General features: G+C 37.1%; 1 protein-coding gene across 12 annotated transcripts in view; it reads left to right on the forward strand.

Moving 5' to 3' along the window:
- Positions 1-25,070, forward strand: part of BLTP1 (bridge-like lipid transfer protein family member 1) — a 125,014-nt gene that overhangs the window by 85,735 nt on the left and 14,209 nt on the right. For 6 of the 12 annotated variants that reach the window (XM_056358447.1, XM_056358456.1, XM_056358477.1 and 3 more), the window contains 21 exons: positions 2,487-2,584; positions 2,879-3,064; positions 4,002-4,170; positions 4,702-4,913; positions 6,926-7,124; positions 7,680-7,739; positions 8,975-9,201; positions 9,715-9,915; positions 10,123-10,253; positions 11,433-11,556; positions 12,564-12,673; positions 14,150-14,240; positions 14,773-14,835; positions 16,458-16,702; positions 17,338-17,553; positions 18,837-19,017; positions 20,454-20,646; positions 22,830-22,991; positions 23,109-23,248; positions 24,245-24,446; positions 24,855-25,058. In XM_056358447.1, coding sequence (XP_056214422.1) covers positions 2,487-2,584; positions 2,879-3,064; positions 4,002-4,170; positions 4,702-4,913; positions 6,926-7,124; positions 7,680-7,739; positions 8,975-9,201; positions 9,715-9,915; positions 10,123-10,253; positions 11,433-11,556; positions 12,564-12,673; positions 14,150-14,240; positions 14,773-14,835; positions 16,458-16,702; positions 17,338-17,553; positions 18,837-19,017; positions 20,454-20,646; positions 22,830-22,991; positions 23,109-23,248; positions 24,245-24,446; positions 24,855-25,058 — 3,414 coding nt within the window. The remainder of the gene's footprint in view (positions 1-2,486; positions 2,585-2,878; positions 3,065-4,001; positions 4,171-4,701; positions 4,914-6,925; positions 7,125-7,679; positions 7,740-8,974; positions 9,202-9,714; positions 9,916-10,122; positions 10,254-11,432; positions 11,557-12,563; positions 12,674-14,149; positions 14,241-14,772; positions 14,836-16,457; positions 16,703-17,337; positions 17,554-18,836; positions 19,018-20,453; positions 20,647-22,829; positions 22,992-23,108; positions 23,249-24,244; positions 24,447-24,854; positions 25,059-25,070) is intronic. The other 6 variants (XM_056358513.1, XM_056358522.1, XM_056358483.1 and 3 more) reach the window with 6 other exon arrangements.

A 25,070-nucleotide genomic window follows, 5' to 3' on the forward strand; every position in this document is an offset into this window, starting at 1 on the left:
AAGTTCTATCATCCTCCGCACTGGAGAAAATAATAAAAAAAAAAAAAGAAGAAAGAGTACAAAATGACCCTATTTTTTCTGATATGTGACTACTCTGAGGGAAAACATAAGGACTGGAAGCTTTGACACGTTAGATATTATTTGATAGTTTTAAGAAAAGCCAGGAATATAATTTACAGTGGATGTTACATGATGGATGAGGAGACTAACAGAAAAGCAAATGAGAACTGTGGAAGCATTTTGTTGTTCTTTAGGTCAAAACAAGAATTGGCAGATGAGGGTAAACAGTAAATGAATTAGAAGGACAAGCAGTAATGAGTAAGAAACATTGTCTGCCTATTAAGAAATAATAATAAAGAAGGTAAAAAGAAAGAAGAATAACCAGGGGAGGTAAAGGGAATATGAATTTCATTAGTTATCTTTTTAGAGGAAGAAGGATGTATGTTTGAGAGAAAATATTACAGGATGACAAATATGAATAAATACTCAAAAGCAGGTGAAATGTCAAGTAGTATTAATTTTAACACTTTTTGAGTTATCCTAAAAAGCTGTCGTAGAAATATAACTGATTTTTTATATTTAGGAAGGATTCGATGCAGTGGAGAAAATAGAAAATGCCATAATCCCTGAATGAGAAGAACAAATCTAAAACACCCTGATGTTTGTTTCACACAAAATATATTAGCATTGAGTATAAGAGAACACTTAGGGGAAGAATTAACCTTCAACAGCTGTCATTCTTCTATTAGAACAGTTTTTACAGAGGAGCATAAAGTGGTAAAAAGGGAAACCTGTATTAGATTTCTTTTACAACATTTCTCAGTCTCTAGAGTTCATTCTTTCCTCTGTTTTATATGAGGAATTTGGTATCATTGCTGGTTTTTTGCTTTTCCAGACCGTAAATTTGTATTAGGAGTAGCAGCCTGATGGTTTTTGAAATGTGACTGCTACCTTCCATATTTTGGAAATTCAGCAGGAATGTAGTCAGCTGCCAGTGATCCGTGGGTCTGGGTGCTGAGTGCAGAACAGTGGGCGTGGAAGACAGCTTTTGTCCTTCTGATTTGCAACAAAGTAATTTACATGGCTTGAAAATTCCTTTTAGGATAGTATACTAAAGTGTTTTTTCTGTTTATGGTTTCTGTTGCACTCAAATATCGAATGCATGTTATCCTTATATAAAACCCGGGTAAGTTCCAATTATTTAAGGTGGAGTTGTACAGATTAAAGGCTAGGTAATGAACAGAGAGAGCAGTTCATAGTAGTTCCATCTGCAAGCTGAGGGCAGTGTTGATTTACAGACAGCAGGTGTCAGCTTTCAGACTCTTGGAACTTTCTGCACTGGTTTATGTAAAGATTCAAGTCTAACTTCTAATTTAGTTTCATTCAAGAAAATTACTCTCGTTTAAGTGAGAGTGTAGATGGAGAAATTTTATTTAAAAGTGGTATCTGTTTTCTTTCTTTTTTCTTTTTTAAACTGGCAAATGCATTGTAAACTTTGTGAAGAAATGTCATTGCAAAAATAGCCTGTAATATGCATGTGGAGAATATATGAAGGATGAGTTAGTTTTCTTGCTCAGAACCCTTAGGTTGCCATTGTAGTTTTACGTGATCCTAGTTGAGAATATCTGGGGATGGGACTTAACACTCACACATACACCCACCCTTACCCTAAACAACAAAAGGAGGAGGAGGTTGTTAAAACTATTTGGAGAAGAAATATCCAGATGAAAAATGGAGTGACAAAAATTTACTGTTGTTGTGTGCTTGTGGGTGTTTTTTTCTAAATCTGCGATTTAACTGCCTATTTTTTATCTAATTAGAAGAACTGGCATATATGGAGAGAGTGACAGCCCTTTCCAGCAACAAGACCTTCCTGTAAACTGAGACTGAACGTAGATCAAATCTCAAGGAGAATTTAAACCAGGATTGCTTCTTCAGTTTAGGGCTTGTGGGAATATGTGACGTGGGATGAAATATGCCAGGATGAGGAAGGAAACACAAAAATAAAATAATCACAAGATACTCTTTCCTCTTGTCACTGAAAAAATACTGATAGACTTTCAAATCCTCTTTTCATGTAATTTGCATGGTATTCGTTCAAGTATTTAATTTTTATTGTCAGATAATTAGGAGATACTCCTCAGCTCCTACACCAATGTATCTTTTTGAAAACTAGGTGTTACTCCTTAGAGGCTTTGAGCCTTCCTGTGGGAAGTTTCCTGGGAGGGAGGAACATGAGAATTAGTAGTAGTGTTAGAGACGCAGAGACTTAGTACAGTTAGTAGAGAGCTATTCGTTATATGTAACAACGTGAATCTGCACTGATGTCTTACATCTTCAGCCTATATTTGGTTTTATAAATCTTCAACTAGTGACTGTTTAAAATGCGGCTTAATTCACTGTCACCTTTTTTTTGGTTTAGTATCTGTTTGTTTGAAAATGTTTGCTGTGTTAAAACTCTGAATGTGCATATTTAATGTGTACAGGAGGGGAGCAGCCAATACCTCTTTGGAATGAACATGATGGTACAACTGATGGCGAAAAACCAAAAATTCTTCTTTACTCATTGAGCCTACAGTTTAAGGTAACCTTATGATGACAAAACAGCAGTCCTAGATACTATTGATGGTTTTTGGATTTTTACCTCAAATCTTAATGAATTAGGAATAATCCGCGTGGAGAAAAAGACCTTGAGTTTGGTTCCTGTAATCTTTTAAGACAGCTTAGTAGCACTGCATTTTGAAAAACTGTTACGTCCTCTTTTTGCTGCACGGTGAAAAGGGGGGTTTGCTGCGTGTTTTGTTTGGGTTTTTTTCCTCCCTTCTCTTTATGTCTCTGAACTAGATCCCAATAATGTTGTACCTTTCTTATTCACTAGGGAATTCAAGTGACAGCTACAACTCCCTCAATGCGAGCTGTGAGATTTGAAACTGGACTGATAGAACTTGAACTCTCAAACAGACTGCAAACCAAAGCAATGCCTGGAAGTAGCAGCTACCTCAAACTGTTTGGGAAATGCCAGGTGGATTTAAATCTGGCACTAGGACAGATTGTTAAACATCAGGTTAGTGTTCATCATCTTTGCATGTGCTCTTCTTCAGAGTGTGGGATTAAAAAAATACATGACTGGGTGGGGGTTTTAGCTTTTTTTTTTTTTTTTTTGTAATAAAAGTTTAAGCATTCTGCAGCACATAGTTGTGGAAATTTACTTCATCAATATGCCCTCGTATTTTGGTAAATTAGTCATGTAAAATAAACTTTCTCATTTGAGTCAAGAAGGGAAGATGACATTTCAGGAGAATTAGTAAGGCCAGTGTATGTGCATTGAAGATAGAAGGAGTGAAGTATGGGCTCTTCTTTACTTTCCCTTTTTTTTTTTTTTTTTTTTTTTTTTTTCCCTTCTTCTTTAATTTCTCTCATGCTGTTAATATCTCGGAACTTACTAGCCCTTTGCAACAGTACTGGCCATGCTACTGAGTCCAATTTAAATTTTTTGTTGATAATGCTATTATTTTTAGGGTACATGAATGCAATAATAAGACCAGACAAGACCCAGACTTGTCTAGACCTACATTTTGACCTAGTGTGTCTGTCTTAGTTTGACAGTTGTATCTTGTAGTCTTAAACCCACTGTTAACGTGAAATCACTAATTCTATGATAGAAGAGTATTTTGTGATGCCTAGAAATGAATAAATACCAATCTTAGAACCTATAAATGTACTGTCACAATTGTATATCTGGGTATATAAATAGCTATTTTAGTTACATTTTATAATAAATAAGGAAAAGAACGCTGCAATCAGAATCTGATGTAAGAAAATTTAATATCCTGAAAGGAGCTTTGGCTAGAAGAGAAAAAGGGTAAAGGAGACAGCTTTACTTCTTGTTGTAATTTCACATTTTGTCAAATGCAGTGATTTGCTTTTAAAATTTTTTTCCTGCCCCTGAACTCCTCCCTGCTGCAATCCCTTCCCCCTTCCCAATTTTTGAACGTTTTAAGGTTTATGAAGAAGCTGGCTCAGACTTTCATCAAGTTGCCTATTTCAAAACAAGAATTGGATTAAGAAATGCTCTCCGAGAAGAAATCAGTGGTTCATCAGATAGAGAAGCCGTGCTCATTACTTTGAACAGACCAATTGTTTTTGCTCAGCCTGTGGCCTTTGATAGAGGTATTGAAGAGATAATTGCTACAAATTTGGCTTAATACTGAGGAAGCTATGTTTTGGTTTTTTCAAGAGGCTTGACTATTCAACATTAGTATATTTCATGTTAAATCAAAATGTCAGGTAGTTGGGAAATGTAGGAGATCTACTGCATGCTGACAGGTTAAAATTCCTCATGTCAAAAATTCCATTTGCTAAGGTGATGAGTTTTCAGATGGTTTGGAGGAAGTTGCTTTTGTAAGTCTTCACAAATGAATAATGCTGAGAACGGCGTCGCCGTCTCTATTTTAACATGCTGACTTTGATGCTAAATGCTTGGCTTTGTCCACCTTGCCCTTTGCAACTGCTCTTCACTACTTCCGAATATATGTGTGTGTCCATCCAGTGTTGAACATACAGTGTCTTAAAGTAATGGAGAAACGGTAAAAATGAAAAAAAAAAAAAAAATATTAACTTTATGTAGTGAATGTGCTTTTTTTGGGGGGGGTGGGGGGTATGTGTTGATTTTAATGAAACGTTTCTGTTTTCTTCATAAAGCTGTGCTCTTTTGGCTGAACTACAAGGCTGCATATGACAACTGGAATGAACAGAGAATGGCTTTACATAAAGATATTCATATGGCCACAAAAGAAGTAGTAGATATGCTGCCTGGAATCCAGCAAACCTCTGCACAGGCTTTTGGAACCCTCTTTCTTCAGCTGACTGTCAATGACTTAGGAATTTGCCTGCCCATCACAAACACACCTCAGGTAATCAGAATGTCTAAAGCGATGTGACTGTTGGTAGTCTGTTGAAATACCCAATGTCCACAAATGTAATTTTTTATCACACCAGTGCAAAAGTTATAGCATGCTGATAGTTGCAATAGTGACATTGCTTGTAATAGAAACGGTGTTCTCATTTATAGAAGACCTGGGGTTATGCATGTTTTAGTTCGTATGTGTGTTTTGGGGAAATGTAGTGGATTCTTGTTTACACCGCATATGAGCTCAGCACTTTGGAAAGTCCTTGGAATTGTTTCAAATGGAACGTATTTTCTTGAAAGCTTCCATCACAAATCCCAATTAATCCTTTATTTTTCGTATGATTATAGATAGAAAAACTCTGAAAACTGTTGGCTTTAATGTTATGTTTTGACTCGTTTGTTTAATTAAAACAAGGAATGAGGCTATGAATAACTATGACATATATAGATATATGTTTTCAAACAGTTACTTTTATTTACTCAGATTGGATTAAAGATGTTTAAAATGTAGTCATTGACAAAAAGTGTATCCTTATAGTAGGGGGTAAGGCTAATATGTTACACAGGATGATGTATTGTTTAATGTGCAGTTAACTAGGTTCTGTATTAAAGTAATGCCTACACAGGGCATTGTGCGATGTGTTAACCCAGCTTGTTCTGTAAGGGAACATGCACTGCGTTATGTTTCTGAGCTCTCTTTTGAGTCTTAAGTTTAACGATGCACAGCTCAGTAATGCGTTCTCAGGGTGTGCTTTGTGGCCCTGCAGCTCCTCCTTCGCTGGCTCTACAGTTTGCCGAGTTTCTTGACAGCCAGCGTAGCATGATCCAGCACATTCCCCAATGACATTTAGCTCTGCTCATTGATTCTGTCTTCAGATAGACAGGAGAGTACCTGAATCAGTGGACCTAGCTTTCATGAACATCTCTGTGTTTATTCTCATGTAAGAAACAATTCTGTGCAGACCTGTATTCCCTCTGTTGTGCCTTTCTTAGAAATGACTGCAGTTGTGCCTGTCTCTTCATATATAATGCGAAGGTGTGATCTGCACTTAAGTATAAAATTGAAGATACTACAGTGGAACTGGAACGTTATTAGGATAGGTGATGTTAATGGCTTTGAGAGAAAACCTTGGATTCAGAGACCTTTCCTATGTTGAACTGGGTGTATTCTTAATGGGGAATAATTCCAGAACAGGAATGAATCATTTTAATGATATAGAAGAAAATAGTCGTAATGCATAGAGACATGAAGGAGTAATGAGGCCAGTAACCTAGAAGTTATAATGACATAACATTTTGATTGGGAATCTTCCATCTGGCAGCTATGGACAAAGCAGATGGCATTTTATGTGTTAGAAATTATAGTAAATTATAAAAATTTTTTTTGGCTCACAAAGTCTTAAGCTGTATATAGAATAGCATGTTCACAATACTTATGCTGGATCAAAAGGATTCTAGCATTATAGAACAGAATATGTGGCCTTTTTTGCAGGTAAATAAAATTACAGACCTTTGTATAGAAAGGACTGGAAAACAATCAGCTTGTGTATTTAAGACATGGCATAATTGTAGATATCAAAATAAGCACCACAAAATCATGTAAAAATTAAAGCTACTCTTCATCACTGTTCAATCAATTCATGTGCAGCACTTCTTGGAGAACAGAATCAATCCTGGGCATGTGTTCTGTGGTCGTAGGGTCAAACGGTTCATAGCCTGTGATGATATAGTCCTTGATCATATACGGATTTTCTTTCCTTTTCCAGATAAGCTTGACTCCAGATGCCCTAATATATTTACACTTTAGGTGTTGTATTTAGGAAACGACGATGCAAGACATTGTATGGACAGATGTGATGCTTTTGAAACTTTGTGCGTAGAAGGAAAAAATACAAAGAGATACAAGAAGAGGATTGGTTTTCTAGTGGGGAAAGATAAACAGCATTTAACGCATGTACAATTATCACTTTGACATTGCCATGACCAGTAAATTCTCTCTGTGATTTTATTTTCCAGTCTAACCACACTGCAGATCTTGACACTGGCTCTGCTTTAGTCCTGACTATTGAAAGCACGTTAATCACTGCCTGCTCCTCAGAGTCTTTAGTTAGCAAAGGTCATTTTAAAAACTTCTGTATCCGCTTTGCTGATGGCTTCGAGACAAGTTGGGATGACTGGAAACCAGAAATAAGAGGAGATCTAGTCATGAATGCATGTAAGTGGGTGTGATTTCATACTGGACAGTAGTATTTCAGATATAAATCCACTTCTACCTGTTCCTGTGACTTTTAAAACTGCTCAATTTTCCCCCAAAAAAGATAAAATACTTTGGCCTTTTGAAAGCAAAATAATATGTATCTAAAAGGTTGTATTCCTTTGTGGTTTTCCTTATTAATAACTTTGTTCCTATATGTCTCGTTGTAAGTTCTGTCTGAGAGATGTTGGAAGAGTTGCATGTGTTGCTTTTATGTAATTTCCTAAGATCCTAGAATCTTCACCATAATGAAAGACAGATAAGAAAAAATAATCTATATTAAACTATTAAAAACTTACTGGGATAACTGTGGAATTTTAAATTGATATAAATTTGGATTTTACCAGGTAGATTCTCTTTACTAAAAAAGAAAAGTCAATCAGTGGGAATTAAAACTAAACCTCCTAGCCAACACCACTCATGCTTTAATTGTGGATGGCAAGAGACTGAGGTGGAATTTGGAAGGCCTAAAGCAACTTTCACTGTCTCCCTTACCTGTGTATATGTTTCATATAGGTGTTGTGCCAGATGGTACATACGAAGTATGTTCCAGGACAACAGGACAGGCTGCAGCAGGTAATAAACTTCTTTTAATATATCAAGCCCTATATAAATAAAACATTCATAAAATATGACATTTAAGTCCTCTAACTGTGTTGTAATTTAGTTGGTGGTTTGTTTTTTTCTTTTTGTTTAGTATTTTGTTTTCTTGGTAAAACTCCTCCATGTTTTTATTTGCTTCATCTTTCCAAGCTCTTCCAAGCTCTGAGTCACATCAGCCACACTGGTTTTAGATTTTTACCTGCAGGAAAAGACACGGTGTATGTGTGTTTGTTCCTTGGTTGGAGAATAGTCCTCTCTCAGCAGTGTGGCCCTACTGCTTTCCATCCTAGGGACTGCTAAATCTTCCAGTCCTCCTAATGCTGAGACTTTGCATCCTGAGCCCCCATTCTTCCCTCACCACTTTGAGACAGCTTCTGTTCTTCCCAAACTCCCTCTCTTCCTGGTCTACCCTACTGAGTTGTTTGGACATTCTCCAGAGGGCTTGGAAATACCTGGCATACTCTGTCTTGGCCATCATACTTGCTGCTTGCTTCATCTTGTCTCTCTGTCCAAACGCTGCACCTGCAGTGTCTCATGTCCCTGTAGTTTCACTCATTGTCCCCTGCTTGCTTTTTTGTGCTGAGGAGACATGGAAATGAAATGCATGCTGCAGCTATTGAAAATTGTCCTCACGTGGAATTGTGAATGGTGAAAACCATGATGAATCCATGTAGAAGGAGAAACAGTATCTTGTGTAGTTCTGCTTAAAACAGGTTCTGTATTTTGATGCTGAAAGGTGGAACTCAGAAAAATCCTGGGAAGACAGGGTATTCAGCAGGCACATTACACATAAATTGTAACATCTTCCAGCATCCAAGACTTGAAACTGTAAACAGGCTCAGCAGTTTTACATGCAGATAGACATCCTTTAGGTTTCTCACTGTTAGAAAACCTGTTCTGGAATAGTATGCTTGGCTGCAATTCTAAGAGCTGAAGTTTGAGATGCTCTTTCCTGGTCATCAGCTTGGCTAAAGGGAATATATTTTCATTAGGTTTGTCCATGTACATCACTTGTTAAAGAAATACTGACTCCATAGCTGTGAAGTACTTCCAGCAAGCATTTCAGTTGTAGAGTATGTTTTCCTCAGAGTGGGCAGGAAAGACAGTTCTTTGTAACTGATAAACACTGTCTTGGCTAACTAGGACGTAACTCAGTATACACTAAGAGGTAAAACAGTTAAACTTTTTTTGTTTGTTTGTTGATACAGAAAGTAGTAGTGCTGGGACCTGGACGCTGAATGTGTTATGGAAGATGTGTGGTATAGATGTCCACATGGATCCAAACATTGGGAAAAGATTGAATGCTTTGGGCAACACTCTCACAACGTTGACAGGAGAAGAAGACATTGATGATATCGCTGACCTCAACTCTGTAAACATAGCTGACCTCTCAGATGAGGATGAAGTTGACACTATGTCTCCTACTATACATGCAGTAAGTGAATCAACCAAAATAAGTGCTGCTAATCGGAAAAAGTATGACAAAGTCTTCAGTCAAATAGAAAGATCTTAGCTTGAGTTAAGTTCAGCCTGCTGTTCCTTATGGCTCATATAACTCTTGTTGCAAATCAGAAAAGCTTGTGTGTTAGTTTTCTAACCTCATGCCTCAAAGGCAAGAAATCACAGATTGTATTTGTACTGGTGCTATGTGGAAATATCAATCTAGATTTGAAAATATGAAGACACAATACCTAACTTAAGGTGCCTTAACCGGAAAAGCTGTTGCTGTACATGGATTTTTCTTAACAGGAGAAAGAGTAAGTTACTGACATGAGCAAATGAAAAAAATTCTTTTTTGGTACTTCTACCTGCTATGCTGCTGACCTTGCGGTTTGGTTTCACATAACAACATTTTAACAGTGTTCTTTAATGGCTATCTTAAATGTCTCTTGCCTGCCAACAGTGAAAACGTTATCCCAGAACACTAATGTTCCTGTTTGTTGTTTAGAAATCAGGTGGAGGCTCATTATGTGGAGATGTGCGCAAGCTAACATTTGGGCAGCGGATTGTAAATCACCTCCTGGGTTTGAGCCCCCCAAACCATCGATACTCTGTTCCTGTAGAATATCTATTGGGGTCAGCAAGGTGTGATTCTCTCCAGTCTAGCAGATCACATATGAAAGCAGGCAGATCCTGCTCGTGGGGACATGTATGTAGTAGTTACAGTGTGTCTGATTGAATGATGGGTTTTGGATCACTGGAAAAAAAATCCAATCAGCTGCCTTTTGAGATGAAACTGATTCTTTTGCATGCACTAGTCCAAATTTTACGGTGTGAAATTCTCTTTGCCTGTTGTTTAATTATGCTAATGCCCAATTTTTGATGAGGGCATTAATTAAATGTTTATTTTAAATAGGAGATTGTTGATCACCGACGGCAGGGAGTTTCTAGTATCCAAACTGGAGAACAACGAGGAAGAAAATATGTGAAACGTTTAGTTGATATTCGAGAACTCAATGAGCAAGCTAAAGTTATTGATGACTTAAAGTAAGTTGAGTTTTGCTTTAACTTGCACAAAGTTTGGGAATAAAAAACTGCAGCTGACTTTCTTTTCTTATCACACATGTTTTGTGGCATCGTGATGGTCAAGTGGAAATTGTTCTATTTATTGAAAAATAAAAAATTGTTGTTTTGGATTCCATAAGGAAAAAATATACATGCAAGTAGTCTCTCAAATTTCTCAACTTCTTCCCCAAGTGTTTAATTAGTCTATACTTTTTCTGGTTCTGAATCACAATGGCTGATTATAATCAGTTTCCTATTGATTCAAAATTATAGTTCCATCTTGATTTATTATCATGGTGATTAACAAAATATATTACTTTGTGACGGTAATAACCTTAGTCTTTGTCACTGGAAGAAGAAAAAAATATTTAAATTGAGTATTTTTGCATCTCGTAGGTGATATTTTAAAATTAAATCTCATATGCTGTACTTGAGAAAACCCCGAAGAAAGAATTCTTTCCAATTTCATACATTTCATCTGAACTTCTGTGAATTTTATGAATAATTTTTCACAGTCGTGGTTTGTTGGGTTTTGTGGGTTTGGTTGGGGTTTTCTTCTCCCCCCTTCCCTAAGACAGACTTACTATAAATGGATATGTCTGGGATGGGAGGGCAGAGCTTGGTAACGATGTGTTAAATAAAACAGAAGCTTTGGACTGTTACAGCAGGAGGATTTTTCTTCATCCTGCTGTGGATTCTCAGATTTGTCAATCACGTTTGTTTTTAGAGAGCTGTTGTGATTGAAAGTATAGAAGGTCCTTGATCTGGTTGTTACAGCTAGGGCTTTTTGAATCAAGTTTGTTGCTGCATAGCCTTTCTTATTCTCCACCTCATTTAGCATCATGCTAGCACTGTTGTTTGGGGGTCTCCCTGCATGCTAGTTTGTTCTGCATCCTCATTCTGCTTTGCAAAGTCACCTGGAGACAGAAACCTTAAAAATCAGAGAGTCCTCAGAATATTACACCGGACAAAAAGTTGTGTCATGAAACAAAATAAATCTCCTGCAGCTATATTTGGCACTGGTCATAAGTAACTACTGCAAAAAAATTAGAACATGGGATCATTCCGGGGGAAAGCGGAGTATCACTGCAACACAGATTTTGAAGTGGTGAAAATAATATCACCTATTTGTAAGATAACTCAACCATGATTTATCCCCAGAAAATTAGGTGCAAGTGAAGGAACTATAAATCAAGAAATTCAGCGCTATCAGCAGCTGGAGTCGGTGGCTGTGAATGATATCCGCCGGGATGTTCGTAAAAAGCTACGCAGGTCCAGTATGAGGGTGAGCAGTATTAAGTTACATTAAAAATATGATAGTGCTTGCGTTGCATCTTTCTTCTCTGCATGTTGATTAAAGCAAAGATGTTAGTAATGGGAAAAAGGAGGTTAAGAATATCAAATTGTTCAGCAACCCCTGTACCTTTAGGAGGGAGCGGGGAAAGGTTTTTCTCCTTTGTAATGATGGTGATAGGAAAACTGAAATGTCACAGATAATGTAATGTAAGTGGGGGTTTTTTGCGCACTCAGAAGAAATAGTCGGAAAATGTGTATTTGAAGATGTCGTTTAATCTTTCTCTCAGCAGATTTTAAAATGATTCCTTATTGGGGTGATGAATGCAGATGCAGAGGCAAGCATGTTAACTGCCTGGGCTAATGACAGATGCCTATTATGTTCTACTTGGCATGTGTGCTTTCTATAATCGTGTTCTATATATAAACAGTGTATTTGCAAAGTTAGATGATACAAAACCAAGCTACTAAGCATAGACACTAGTAGAAACTAGACAAAAAACCAAGCGGTGTTGCTGATAATCCACAAATGCGTGGCTGTTGTCCCAGACCCTGGTAACAAACTTGGCAAAACGTTATTTTCAGTGTGTCCTAGTGCAGGAGCTCCAAGTATGATGCTTCATTAATAAGAAAAGATCTTCCAAACAGTAATCTGCTTGCAGCTGTATCTCAGGTGCTCTCGTTTTAGTTCATGTTCTTCTGTTGCTATAGTGGTAGTTTGGAAGGATGTTTGCCAAAGCACTTGGATTATTAGCTTTGGGGTATACTTTTCCCCTGGCCACAGGGTATTGCCAATTTCAGCAAGTATGAAAAGTGAACGTATATCTAGAGGCAAGATGAAGATGGTGGCAAATGCTGATAAGAGATGCATTTTAGCTATTACAGAACAAAAAAAATCTTTTCTTCTTTACTGGCACACCTGTGTAAAATAGTATTTTAGCTTGCCAGAGTTCTTCTCTGTGTTGTCAGTTGTGTTTTAAATATTACTTTTTTTTTTAGGCTGCCTCCTTGAAAGACAAATGGGGTCTTAGCTACAAACCCAGCTATAGCCGATCTAAGAGTATTTCGGCATCAGGAAGACCACCTTTGAAGAGAATGGACAGAACAAGGTAAGCTTCTGGTAATTTGAGGTCTGTGATAGCAACAATAGCATAGATGAGAGGAAACTTCGGACTTTGGCCATAAGAGCCCTTTTACTATAGGCAACGGCTGTAGGTGGTGGAACTGGATAGGAGGAGGTCATTCTGGAAGACAGGCATGTTCTAAAAAGCAACTTTTCATCTTGTTTTGAAACTCCTTTCTTGACAGACTTGGTAGTATGTTAAATGAGAAGTTTCCATTTCAACAACTTAATGTTAACCCTTTCTACAGAATCCTGCTTTCAAGACATATACTGAAGAAATGTGTGTAAGGAAAAATAGCATAGTGTAATCATATCGATTTTTACACTTAATTTACAGTCATCTGCCTGTTGTAATGAGAAGAAAAGGAGATTCTTTTCACCTGTATAATATGTATTGTTTTGTTTAATCATCTAATGGCTGCTGAGCAAACTGTAGTTGTATAATGATGCCTCCAAGTGAAGTATTTGCTTCTGTTTCAGAGTATGTGTGTTTAAGTCTGTTGCTCTTACAGAGCCAGCTGAAGCATTCAAAGTTTGAAAATAAAAATGTGCTGCATTATTGTGAATTACATATAAAAGATTTGAAAATTAAAAAGATGGAGAGGAGTGTTAGAATTCTTTGGATTATTTTTTTTTCTGTAAGAATAGAAATTCTTAATAGAAATTTGCTTCAAATTTAGATATTTCTGTCAAAGTGAGTGGAAATTTCTAAGTCCAGATGTGAAAATACCGAACAGCAGCTATTCCATTGTAAAACCCGCATTAGAAGTACTCTAAAGTGAATTTTTCAAGGTATCATTGAAAAGGAATATTTTTTCTGAATTAATTAGCATTCTTGATAGTTAAAGCAGAGCAGGTGTTGAAGTCATGAAGATTCTAGTTCAAGATCTGTCAGATGAAAACCACTTTCATTTTACCTTTTCACAAGGTTATCTGAAGAGAAGCAGAAATTGTGTATGGGAAGGATAACAGGGCTTTTCTGCTTTTCTGTTGCTCTATAAGAAAGAAGTTCTGAAAAACTTTAATGACTACTTTGGTTGTGAAGGAAAAGTAGTATGCATATACTGCAAGACCAAATCATTTTAGTTGCACCAGAGAATACGTGATCTGCCCCCTTGCTTTGGTCCCACATGGCTGACCACAAATATCTTGGTTTTTTATAATTTATGTGTGTTCACTCAGGACTGACAAACTTGGATAAAGAAACAAATAGAGGCTGGCTAGCAATGGACTACTGGCCCAGCAATGTGTGGCTTTCTTCTCTTTCCTTCCTCCCCCTCCCTTTGCCTTTCCATGAACCCTAAGTGCTTCAATTATGATTTTATACTTTCTTCCATAACAAGATCCTAAGTCTTGACTGTACTTTCGTATTGCCTTATATCTGTGCAGTTAAACATTTTGCATGAACCTCAAACCCTGTAGTAAAACTCAACAAGCTGTTGTGTTTTGGTTTTGCTTACAGCTCTCGACTAGGAGACAGTGAAGACCTCCCGGATATCCGTGTAGATGCTGCATCTCCTGGGCCAAGAGTAACTTTCAACATACAAGATTCTGTAAGAATTACTTTATATGCCATATAATGGTATTTGCTGTGCCGTTTGGTCTGAAGTTCATGAGATAGGTACACCTAGGCAGACTTGGATTGCTTCTATGTTTTTGTGTGTCTCTTTCTGTTTGTGTGCCTCAAATTATTCGTGTGGGTTTGGAAGACAGATTTGTTTTGATAGAAGACAGAAGTGGTTTGGTTTCTTAACACAGAAATTAATTGAAGCATTAGAGAAAATATTTGAGATTATTTTTTTTTTAGACTGACGTAGTAATACAGTTATTTAGGAGTTTTTATCAGAAGCATGCAAAAAATCAGTATTTTTTGTGTTTGAACTTCTTTAGAATTTTGGAAATGGGTATTAGTTTGCTGTAGCCCTACGAGTATATCCTTATGTGTGTTTCAAATGGATTGTTGAATTACTGGTTTTGGTGGTTGTTATGTTTTCTTATTTTTTAAAATGCTCCTATCATGTTGTTCTTGCATGGCTGAGATAATTGTAATTGTTTTAATTTTTTTTTTTTCTACTTCTAATTAAGTTGAATAAAACAGCTTTGGGGATTGCACAACAATCCAGCTGTCCAGGGGAAGGGTATTTTCAGGTATTTCTGAGAAGAAACAAGTATTCTTTGCCAGAGAACTAACTTATTTCACAGGGAACTGCTTTTCAATGTTTTCATCTCTTTTGCGCTTAGCTAAACAGAATGTATATAAAATTTGAAAATATTTAGATTTAAATTTGTAAAGCAAGCAGAAGAACATGAATGTTGATAAACTTTCCAGAGTGTTTCTACACCCTTATGTAGACTTAAAACTTGCTACCTTTTGTAAAATAAATTATTGGAATTTTGTTTGTATATTTATGAAGACTGGTCGAGGCTGATGTAAAGTGATGTAAGTCTAGCCTTGACATGTGCTTTAGAAGAGGATTTTAGTATGTGTGCCTTCACCTGTTACATTGTGTTCCAAGGCTGCAGGCATCAACACCAGTACAAAATAATTGCTAGGTGGGAAGGCATCTTCTCACTTTTTATTTCTGTTGGAATTCCTTTATTTAATGCAGATTAAGACATTTTCAAATAATCGTGAGTAGGGAATGTGCCAAAATACCCAGAGAACAAATGGTGGAGTTTAACCGCTTTAAAAAAACGTGTTTAGCGAACATAGTACAGGTTATGGTTTTTTTTTAAAAAAAAAATCAGCCAAACCCAAAACCCAAACCAATAAAAGCAAATCTAAACATAAACCAAACAAAGAAACAGAAAAACAAACTCAAGAGATAGTAAAGTACTTTTTCTCCCTTCCAACTCATGCTCCCAGGAAATAAGTTCCTGTTCCTGAGAGAGAGGGAAATGAAACATAGAAATGTGCTTTGCACATTTAAATACGTTCACACTTAAAAGCTATTCTGCCTTTTGTTGTTGTCATATATAAGCCAACTTAGCTTCAGTTCTATTGGCATAGCAAAGCGCTATCAAACAAGGTATTCAATGTTGAATATTTTTTTAAAAAAAGAAAATCTTTCTGACATTATAATGCCAGTTCTTCAGCAGAGCTCCAACTCAAACGTGCAGACGGTGTAACTCTATAGTAACACCGTGTAGGTAGTGCTGGTGTTAAATTAACACTTCTAGATGGTTTTTCACAGGCATTTTAAGAAGTTAAGTGTTTGAAAATTGCTTGTGTGGTGCTTGTGGCGTGTTTTACATGAGAAACAGGAGGCCTCTTTTGGAGACTGGGCCCAAAGCTCATTTTGTGTTAAAGCACATGTGCCCTGTGTGCAGCCCTGAGCTGCAGCCCGGTGCCGTACATTCTGCGTTAGCATCCTGCATGCACACCTCACTAACGTCTCTGCGTGCCTTACCCCCTCTGCAAGGGTCCTGATGATTTTTTTGCTGTCTTTTGTTCTTTTCCTTAAAAATATTCTGAAATTAAATGTTTCCATTCCATCTGATTGTATGAATTGGTCAGAGCACGACACATATTTAGCTAACAGGCTGAGCTCAATCACTAGGCAATGGCAAATGTCTCCCCACCAAGCTTTCGTTTCTTTCTTTTTCATAATCCGTCTGGCAAGTTCTACTTCTGCTGTCTCTGTATCATGAGGAACTTAGGAGTGAGTTTCTCATAGCACTCTTGCTTCTTTTATTTCCAGAGCTATCTAATGCATTCTCGATGGAAGTATCTGTGGAAATTTAATAACTTTTTGTCTTTTTATAATCAGTTTCCAGAGGAGACAGAAATGGACCTTTTGTCTGTAACTATTGATGGTCCCTCCCATTACTCATCTACTAGTGAAGGCTCATGCTCGGTATTTGGTTCACCCAAAACTCCAGTAGTCTTCTCACCCGGCATTCCCTTCCAGCCTGAAGAAGGACGCCGGGATGACAGCTTGTCATCAAGCAGTGAGGACTCTGAGAAGGAGGATGACCATGAAAGAGAGAGGACATACTTTTATAGGAAACCACCGTAAGTAATGGCCCTGAGAAAGAACAGAGACGTTTAGAAAAATCACTTGAAATGCTGACTTTAAAGCTGCAAAGTCTGTTGCTGGTGAAGGACTGAGTTTTGCCTGAAGTGGCTCTGTGGGAGGCAGAGGTGGTTGTGTTTGGCAAAGGTGACTGTGCAGGAAGGAGGAGAATCTCATTGGAAAAGGAGGTGACTGTTAGAAATTTCATGGCTTGGAGCAGAATAAAAGAACTTGGGAATTGAGTTTTTTGAAGCACAGGGCAGGTTTTAGTGGGACCATATGACAGATTTGTCAAATACAGCATAACTTTTATCCAGTGATCATACTTCCACAAAGTGCATGTAATAATGTAAATATTTAAAAATATGGAAATTATTGTATATATCTTTTCACTCCTTTTCTTGATTGAGAATTTAAGAAAGTCTTAGTTCTTTGTGGTACCCTATACTAAGAAAGGATACGTGGTAATGTGTTAATGGGAGATGGATCACATGCTGTGTGTCAGATAAGGCCTTTTTGGGAAAAAGTTCTTAAACAATGACATTCTGAGTGTGGAGGTAGTCTAAGAAGACCTCCTGCCACCTGTTCAGGTCAATGTCAAGCTGATACCTGACCCACAATTGTGCCTGTGCAGGGGTACCTCCCGCAAGAAAGCCACAGGCTTTGCTGCTGTCCACCAGCTGTTCACTGAGCACTGGCCCACGACGCCCAGCAACAGAAGTATGACCGGCACCACCACGGAGAGAAACATTGACTTTGAACTTGATATCAGGGTTGAAATTGATTGTGGAAAATGTGTGCTGCACCCGACAATGCTTCAGCAAGAACATGATGACATTAGCTTACGCAGGTAAGGAAAGTGTTACTTGGTTGCCTTATGACGAATGGGGTGTGAGTACTTTTATTCTGCTTTGGTTGTTAAGGCCATAGAGTATTTCCATCACTTAAGTTATGGTTATATGCACAATAATTAATGATTTAAGCACTGACCCATTTGAAAAGCATAGAAGATGTATGTGTTAGTGTGTTACCATCACTTTATTCGTAGTAATGACCGCTACTTCATAGCATCACTGTAAGTGGCAGTTGTTATGGCCAGGTGGGGAGTTGCATTTGTTTGGCAGAAGTCAGCATATGCCTCTCTTCTGGTTTTACTTTTCAGATCATGCTTTATCTCTTATAAACAATGTTAGGCTTTCAGAGCACTGGGATGATTATTTTTTTTTCAGCTTCCAAAGAAGTAACTTTACAACTTAGTGAAACCATATAATGGTTTGACTAACAGTGGGGACTAATGTGTTTTCTCATCATCTTTGAGGGCTCCCATTATTTTCTGAGTGTAAAAGCATGCTCATATTCCATGTCTTTCTTAACAAAATGCTTTTAAAAATATTATTTTTATCTGAGGCAATAGAAGTGCTTTACTTCTGATCTTAATGAGGTTTGATATCGTCCTCAGTTTTTAAATTCTCCTTTTTTCATGTGTACATGATTTGGGATCTAATGGCAGCTTTACATTTACAAGTGAATTTGAAGAAACTTATTTTTCAACAAAAATAATTCTTAATAAGTATAGTATAAGGAAATGAGATTTACCTTTTTTAACTCTAATTGTAAGAAATAGAAACAAATGAGAAATACTTTTTCTTACTGAGAAGTATACATAGGAGATTTGTAATTAGCCAGCAATTTGGTTTCTGTCTTTCCAAGACACGCTTTTCTGAGAATTGATACAGAAGGAAAAAGAATCTCTCAAGAATTTATATGAAGACAGGCCTTACAGCACAGAAGGAAAACTAGTGTTTTCTGCATTTTGAAGAGTTTTCACAGATCACATTGGGTAACGTAGATGACTGCAAGAGTACAGAGCGTTGGAGGGTGTTTCTCTAATGACATAACAATAATTTTGTAGATTTTACTGCCTGAAATAATCACATAATGAAAATGGCAGAGTGGACAGACAGGAAGGGTGTAGAGGTCACAGAAAGTAAAGCAGAGGTTGAAATGCTTCTTTACACAGTTGATACTACAAATTTGTTTTAGACATCTCTAGGTTTTTTAATACTAGAAAATACACTCTTATTAATATGAGTATGAAGCTTTCTTTAATAACTTGCAGTGTATTTATTTTAGGAGCTATGATCGAAGTTCCAGAAGTTTGGATCAAGAGTCTCCTTCAAAAAAGAAGAAATTTCAAACTAATTATGCATCTACTTCTCACTTACTTGCTGGCAAGAAAGTGCCATCATCTCTACAGACAAAATCTAGTGATGTGGAGACAACAGTGTTTTATATTCCTGGGGTGGATGTAAAGGTAAAAGGAGTGTATACCTCAGCAGGGAAGTGCTTGCTCTTTCTCTCTGCTCAAATGTGATTTCAAAGCAAATACATGGTTACAGTATGCACAAGTTCATATATATATACACAGAGCAGCTGGGCAAAATCTTTTTTCAGTTATGTAGGTACTGCTAAAATAGGAATAATGATTTCTGGAACAGTACACTGAAAACTCATAGACACTTTTATGATTGTTTTCTTGGGGGTGAACCCAAAATCTTGTATGTATGATCAAAAATAAAGCTATGTCAAATGACACTCCATAACAAACAGTGTATGTGATATGATATAATGAGAAGAAATCTGTACCATTAATGTTTTGGTGTCTAAAATTAGACAGCTGTTTTGGCTTGTTTTCTTCTCTGACAGGTAATTTGTATTTTATGCCCTTTTTAAATAAAGGAAGGTCTGTTCACTCTCAGTAATTCATGGGAAGGGCAGCATTGCAGTTGGCCCACTAACAGATAGAGCTCTCTTGCTGTGTCTTCCACATTGCTTATTATAGCAGTCAGAATCTTGGTATAAAAAGCATTTTTTTAAGACCGTGTTCTCTCAAACACCATCAGACTGTACACTCTTGGGGTTTTTTAATTGTTGTTTCTATATCCTAGTGAGAAAGGGTCTCAACAGAAATGTTCTTGTATTTGGTGATTTGAAATCACAGTAAGTATGAAAAGGAAAAATAGGTCACTGCTGCACAGAACCTTCATGCAGTTCAGTTGAGGCAATGCCATAAATCAAGTGCTTTTCACTTGAAGCAGCCTGGCTTTTCTAGTAATATGATGTGGAAGGACTATATGTGTCCATTTTCTAGTTTTCTGGGCTATCTTCAGGGAAAATAGTTATGTCTCAGGTCCTGCCCATCACCTTTTGTCAAATTCAGGAATAACTATACATTCTCTACAGCTTTTGTTATGTTCTGTGTTTTTGTTGATAGTGTATTATGCACGTAGAGGAGGTGTGAACTCTTGGAATATTTTATTATTTTTATTCGTTATGCAACTTTCTGTATGCTGGTGTTTAGTAGTGGAATAGTTCCACCGTGCAGTAAGACAGAAAGCAAGCTCTGCAGGCAGGAGCAAACAGTTGGCAGCTCAGGATGTGTACAACATAACAGAGTGGAGGAACAAGCTTTAGGCATTGTTTCTAAATAGTTTATTTCTTTTGTTTCTCTGTTTTCTTGATATTTTTTTTCATAGTGTATTAATTTATCTTTTTTTTTTCTTTTTTGCACAAAGATTTATGTGTACCAGCTATTTCTGTAGGTCATAGTTGGGAATGTAACATATCTTAACAAGGTATTTTTATAAATAATGGGGAAAAAATTATTTTGAAGGGAAGGAATGATGCCAAACTGCTGTATAGAAATTGAGCTACTTGTATGAATTAAATTGATCTTTCTTTGTTTTCCAGTTGCACTACAACTCTAAGACTTTAAAGACTGAATCGCCAAATACTTCTCGAGGATCCTCTTTGCCAAGAACCCTTTCCAAAGAGTCCAAGCTGTATGGTATGAAAGATACTGCCACCTCTCCTCCTTTATCTAGCACTATCCACAGCAAGACTAACACCTTACTTCCTCCCCAACCCCCACCCATCCCATCAGGTACTTATGGACAATAACCTTCTAAAACTGTCATGGATTTGTAGCTTTGCTTCATGTAATCTACTAGCTTTAGATCTGTCTGCACATTACCTGAAGCACTGTATTTATCAAGTCTTAACTTTGGCTGCAGAAACCCAATGCCAGAAGGGTGTGAATGCATTTTTAGAAATCACTTGCCAAACCAGTTTCCCTAAGATTTCTGTTGCAGTCACCATATCCCAGTGATGGGCTGTCACTGCCTTCTCCCTGTGTCATTTAATGAAGTAATGCTTATTACTGGAAAGTGAAGTTTAAGTATCTGTATAAAAAGTGAATGCTGACTGCTTTATTCCTTGTAATCCAAGAAAAAAAAAATCATCAGATGAATCCTTGTTTCCATGCATTACACTATTCAAAGAATACTTTCAGCTTTTAAGTGCCTTCTGCTGTACAAGTAATAAGTAAATTATTGCTTTGTGGAACCTGGTTATTTCTTGTGGTACTTCAGCAGCCATTTTTACATATTTGAATTAATCAAAATACCAGACTAGTGTCCTCAGCTGTTGCAGGCCCTTAAATAGCCATGATTTGGAGTAACGTGAGTTAAAATACTTAAAGTTTTGGTTTATCTCCAATGCTTCCTGTTTTCAAGCAGGAGTCCATTGTTACGTCATGTCAGATCTAGAGGTATGTAGATTGCACCTCCAGCTTTTGAGACATTCACTCTTCTCTCCTTCTGTATTTGAATATCACTTCAAAAACAAAGCCAAATTTTTGTCAAAACTTGATGAGCGGACAAAATTAGTAACTGAAGAAAGTTGTGTGTGTTTGGGGTTTTTTGGTTGTGGTTTGTTTTGGGTTTGTTTTTTTTGCAAAACCAATGGAGATGCTGGGAGAGAACAGTGAGATGGGGACACCTTCCTCAATTATCCATGCTATTGAACCATTAGCTCTTACTCCTTTAAGTGTTGGTTCTCTTTATGATTACCGAACCTTGTGTAATCTTCATTTTTACCACTTTTCTTCAGTTTTGTTCTGTATTTTCCTATCCCCTTTCTAATCTTTGCCTTTTAATTTTTACCACATTGTGCCCAGTTACTGGGTCTGTTTTTTCTGTCTGTAAGCTCTACATTTGGTGAGGGGCTTACGGAAATTGCACTGGTATGATGGTGTAAGTGTCTCCCAAAACTAAGGATTGCCATTACTGTGTCTCTTTATGCATTGTATTTTTAGAAATATTTATTAGTTCCGAATTGTTTCAAAACACAGGTATTGTTATTGATACTACTTTTTAAATACTAATTTCCCTCTGGAATGGAAAGCACCTTGTCTTATTGTCTTTGGTGTCCAGTAAGAGCAAGATAGGACAATCTGGTCAGAAGCACTAGACAGAATAGTTTGCATAGAATGAAAAGTGAGTGCTGGTGGGTTTTTTTGGCAAATGAAAGGATTTTTAAGCTCTGTTTTAGTTGTTTAGCTAAAGTTTACATTTTTCTTGAAGAATTAAAAATCAGTATCTTCATTTATCTCTGTTCTTTCTAATAGCTGTGTTTCATAGAGACAGTAATTGAGCTGGTATTAATCCCTTCTGTGCATATTTGTGTTTTGATGAGCATGGATCCAAGTGCTAGCCTCTTCCACAGGTTTGGAAGACAACAGTCTTTTTATTTAGTTTATACTTAGGCTAGCTCCAAGCTTTTAAAAACTCTGGTTTAGAATCTTTAGTTATTCTTTGCATAAACATAGCAGGACTGGTCGCTTACAGTTTTAATCTTTGATGTATTTTCTCAGTTTAAGCTGACATTCTTCTCAGGTTCATGTATTTGTTTTTCCTAATTCCACTTGCATTTCCAGGCTCCTGTGGTTACTTTGCATTGTGTATTTGGAGAAGAATTGTGTGTGTATCTGATTTCAGTATGCTTTTTTTTAAAAAGCAAAATGGTGACAATGACATAAGAGTAATTGGACAAGAACACACGCAAGGGAATTACAAGCAAGAGTGACAGACCAACATTTGGTTTTGCACAGTTTCCTTAGTGAAAACTTACAGCTTAATTTTTTCTAACCGATCTGATTTACACCTTTTCAGATGATGAGACAGAGAATGAGAGGAAACAGCTGTTAGTTATGAAGTATCTTCTAATGTCTATCAGCTACTGTTGAGTGGTATCACATTAGACAAATCTATCTTTTGAATGTTGCAGCCAAAGGGAAAGGAAGTGGTGGAGTGAAAACTGCTAAACTGTATGCATGGGTTGCGCTCCAGTCGTTGCCGGAGGAAATGGTGATTAGCCCATGCTTACTGGACTTCCTAGAGAAAGCTCTTGAAACCATTCCAATTACACCCATTGAAAGGAATTACACAGGTAAGTTGCATTTTGTATTCTAGTACTCTACGCTTTTTCTTGTTCTGTCTTCTAGTGGCATTGAGCTGCTCTTCCCTTTAAATTCACTTTCTAATGAGTTCTTGTACTTGTTAAAAGCTGTTAGTTCACAGGATGAAGACATGGGACAATTTGATATACAAGATCCCTTAGAAGAGTCTACAACGTCATTAGTATCGTCCTCGACATCAGCATATTCATCCTTCCCTGTAGATGTGGTGGTTTATGTACGAGTTCAGGTGAGCATTTTAACTCAACATTCAGTATAGGAAGTAATTTCAGTCACAGTCTTTGAGACAATCCGTGCTTCTAAGTGTGCTTTTTTAAAAATAAAAAAATATTTTCAAGTGACTTTTCTGAGATACTGATGTCTAGTGTGATGGTAAAGGAGTTTTGCAGCGGAAGTTCTGACGTAGTTTAGTCCTGTGGAGACCAAAGAAATGAACTGTTTTGAGAAGTCACAAAAGCTCTGAGGATTTTTAATCATTATTTCTGCCTTGTCTTTTTTGGATTTTTGTAAAAAATATCTTTCATAACAAGTATTTCTATCCATTGTTTATAGGTACCATTACAAACCAAAATTAATAATTAAAGCTCTTCTCAATTTATATGGAAAATGTAGGAATGTACAGTTATCATCTACAAGGCCTTATTCATACTGCTTAATATGTGATGTTTCTGGGCTTTTTATGCGTGTAAGAGAGATAAGTGCTACCACAGAGTGATTCAGAGTACTTGAGCTTGACCTGAATGTTGCTACTACATTTTTCCACTTTGCCTAAACAAATTTTTTTCCTTGATTGTGTTCCCAAATTGAACAATGTGTTCTAACTTGCTTTTTTTAATTTCTTTTTTTGTATGCCTATGAAAATTAACCACTACAATCTGTAGCCTTTCTCAGCTTTTACTTGCAGGCTCATCTAGCTATGTATTGACTTGACGAGGAGAAAGAGAGGGGGATGTACACATCCTCTTCTGCGTCCAGGCTTCCTGTGTCTTAAGTTTTCCAAAAACTGGTCCAAATAATAGCTCTGGTGTTGGAGGGATTGCCTGAAATGAGTGTGTCTGTATCAACCTGTATACAGTTACGTTACTAATTCTAAAACCAGTGTGAAAAGACTTCAACTTGCTTAGATTTAAAAAATAAATACATAGCACTTTATATGTTAAATTTGGGATGTTTTTAGTATTTCATATTCGTTCATTGAATGCTTTATTTTCTTTCTGTCTTTCAGCCTTCTCAAATCAAGTTCAGTTGCTTACCAGTATCAAGAGTTGAATGTATGCTGAAGCTGCCTTCCCTGGATCTGGTCTTCTCTTCAAACCGAGGAGAACTGGAAACATTAGGCACAACGTACCCATCAGAAAATACGTCAGTTGCTGGCAGTACTTCACAGAGTGGCTCAAAGAATTCAGTTAGTAAATCTGGAGGACCAGGTAATACGTATATGAATGCTGACACTATATACAGCTTGTAGCATAAATAAAAAGGAATGTTCTGTTGTCTAAAATTACAGGAGAAGTTAAGCTTTTCCATGCCTTAAGGCTAGGCATTTACGTATTAGTGAGTTCAGTGGGATTTCTTCATGATGTATTAGCTTCCCGTAAAAGCTTGTGTAGGTAGAGTATATTGGAGTTTTTCTTGCATCGGTTAAGCAAGTTCAGGTATCTCTTGCAAAAGGCTAGCATCGATACGTAGACTATTTAAGCCACATTGCTGCTACAAGGGCATGATTTGATGTGCATTTGGTCTGTTTAATATTGCTGTTAACAGTCAGTGTTCTTTCACGTTTGAAATTTTTTTTGTACTGAAGCTAACTTTTGCCAAAAAAAATGTGACCTCAGGTTCGTCACCTGGACTCGGCAGCCCCCTTGGCAGAACGCGGCACAGCAGCAGCCAGTCAGACTTAACTACTTCAAGTAGCAGCTCCTCAGGCCTCAGCTTTACCGCCTGCATGTCTGACTTTTCCCTTTACGTGTTCCATCCGTATGGAGCTGGAAAACAGAAATCTGCCGTTACTGTTCTCACCCCTGGGTCAGGAGCCTTAGGTACAGAACAAG

The sequence above is a fragment of the Falco biarmicus genome, chromosome 1 (genome assembly GCF_023638135.1).
Source record: "Falco biarmicus isolate bFalBia1 chromosome 1, bFalBia1.pri, whole genome shotgun sequence".
Classification (NCBI taxonomy): Eukaryota; Metazoa; Chordata; class Aves; order Falconiformes; family Falconidae; genus Falco; species Falco biarmicus.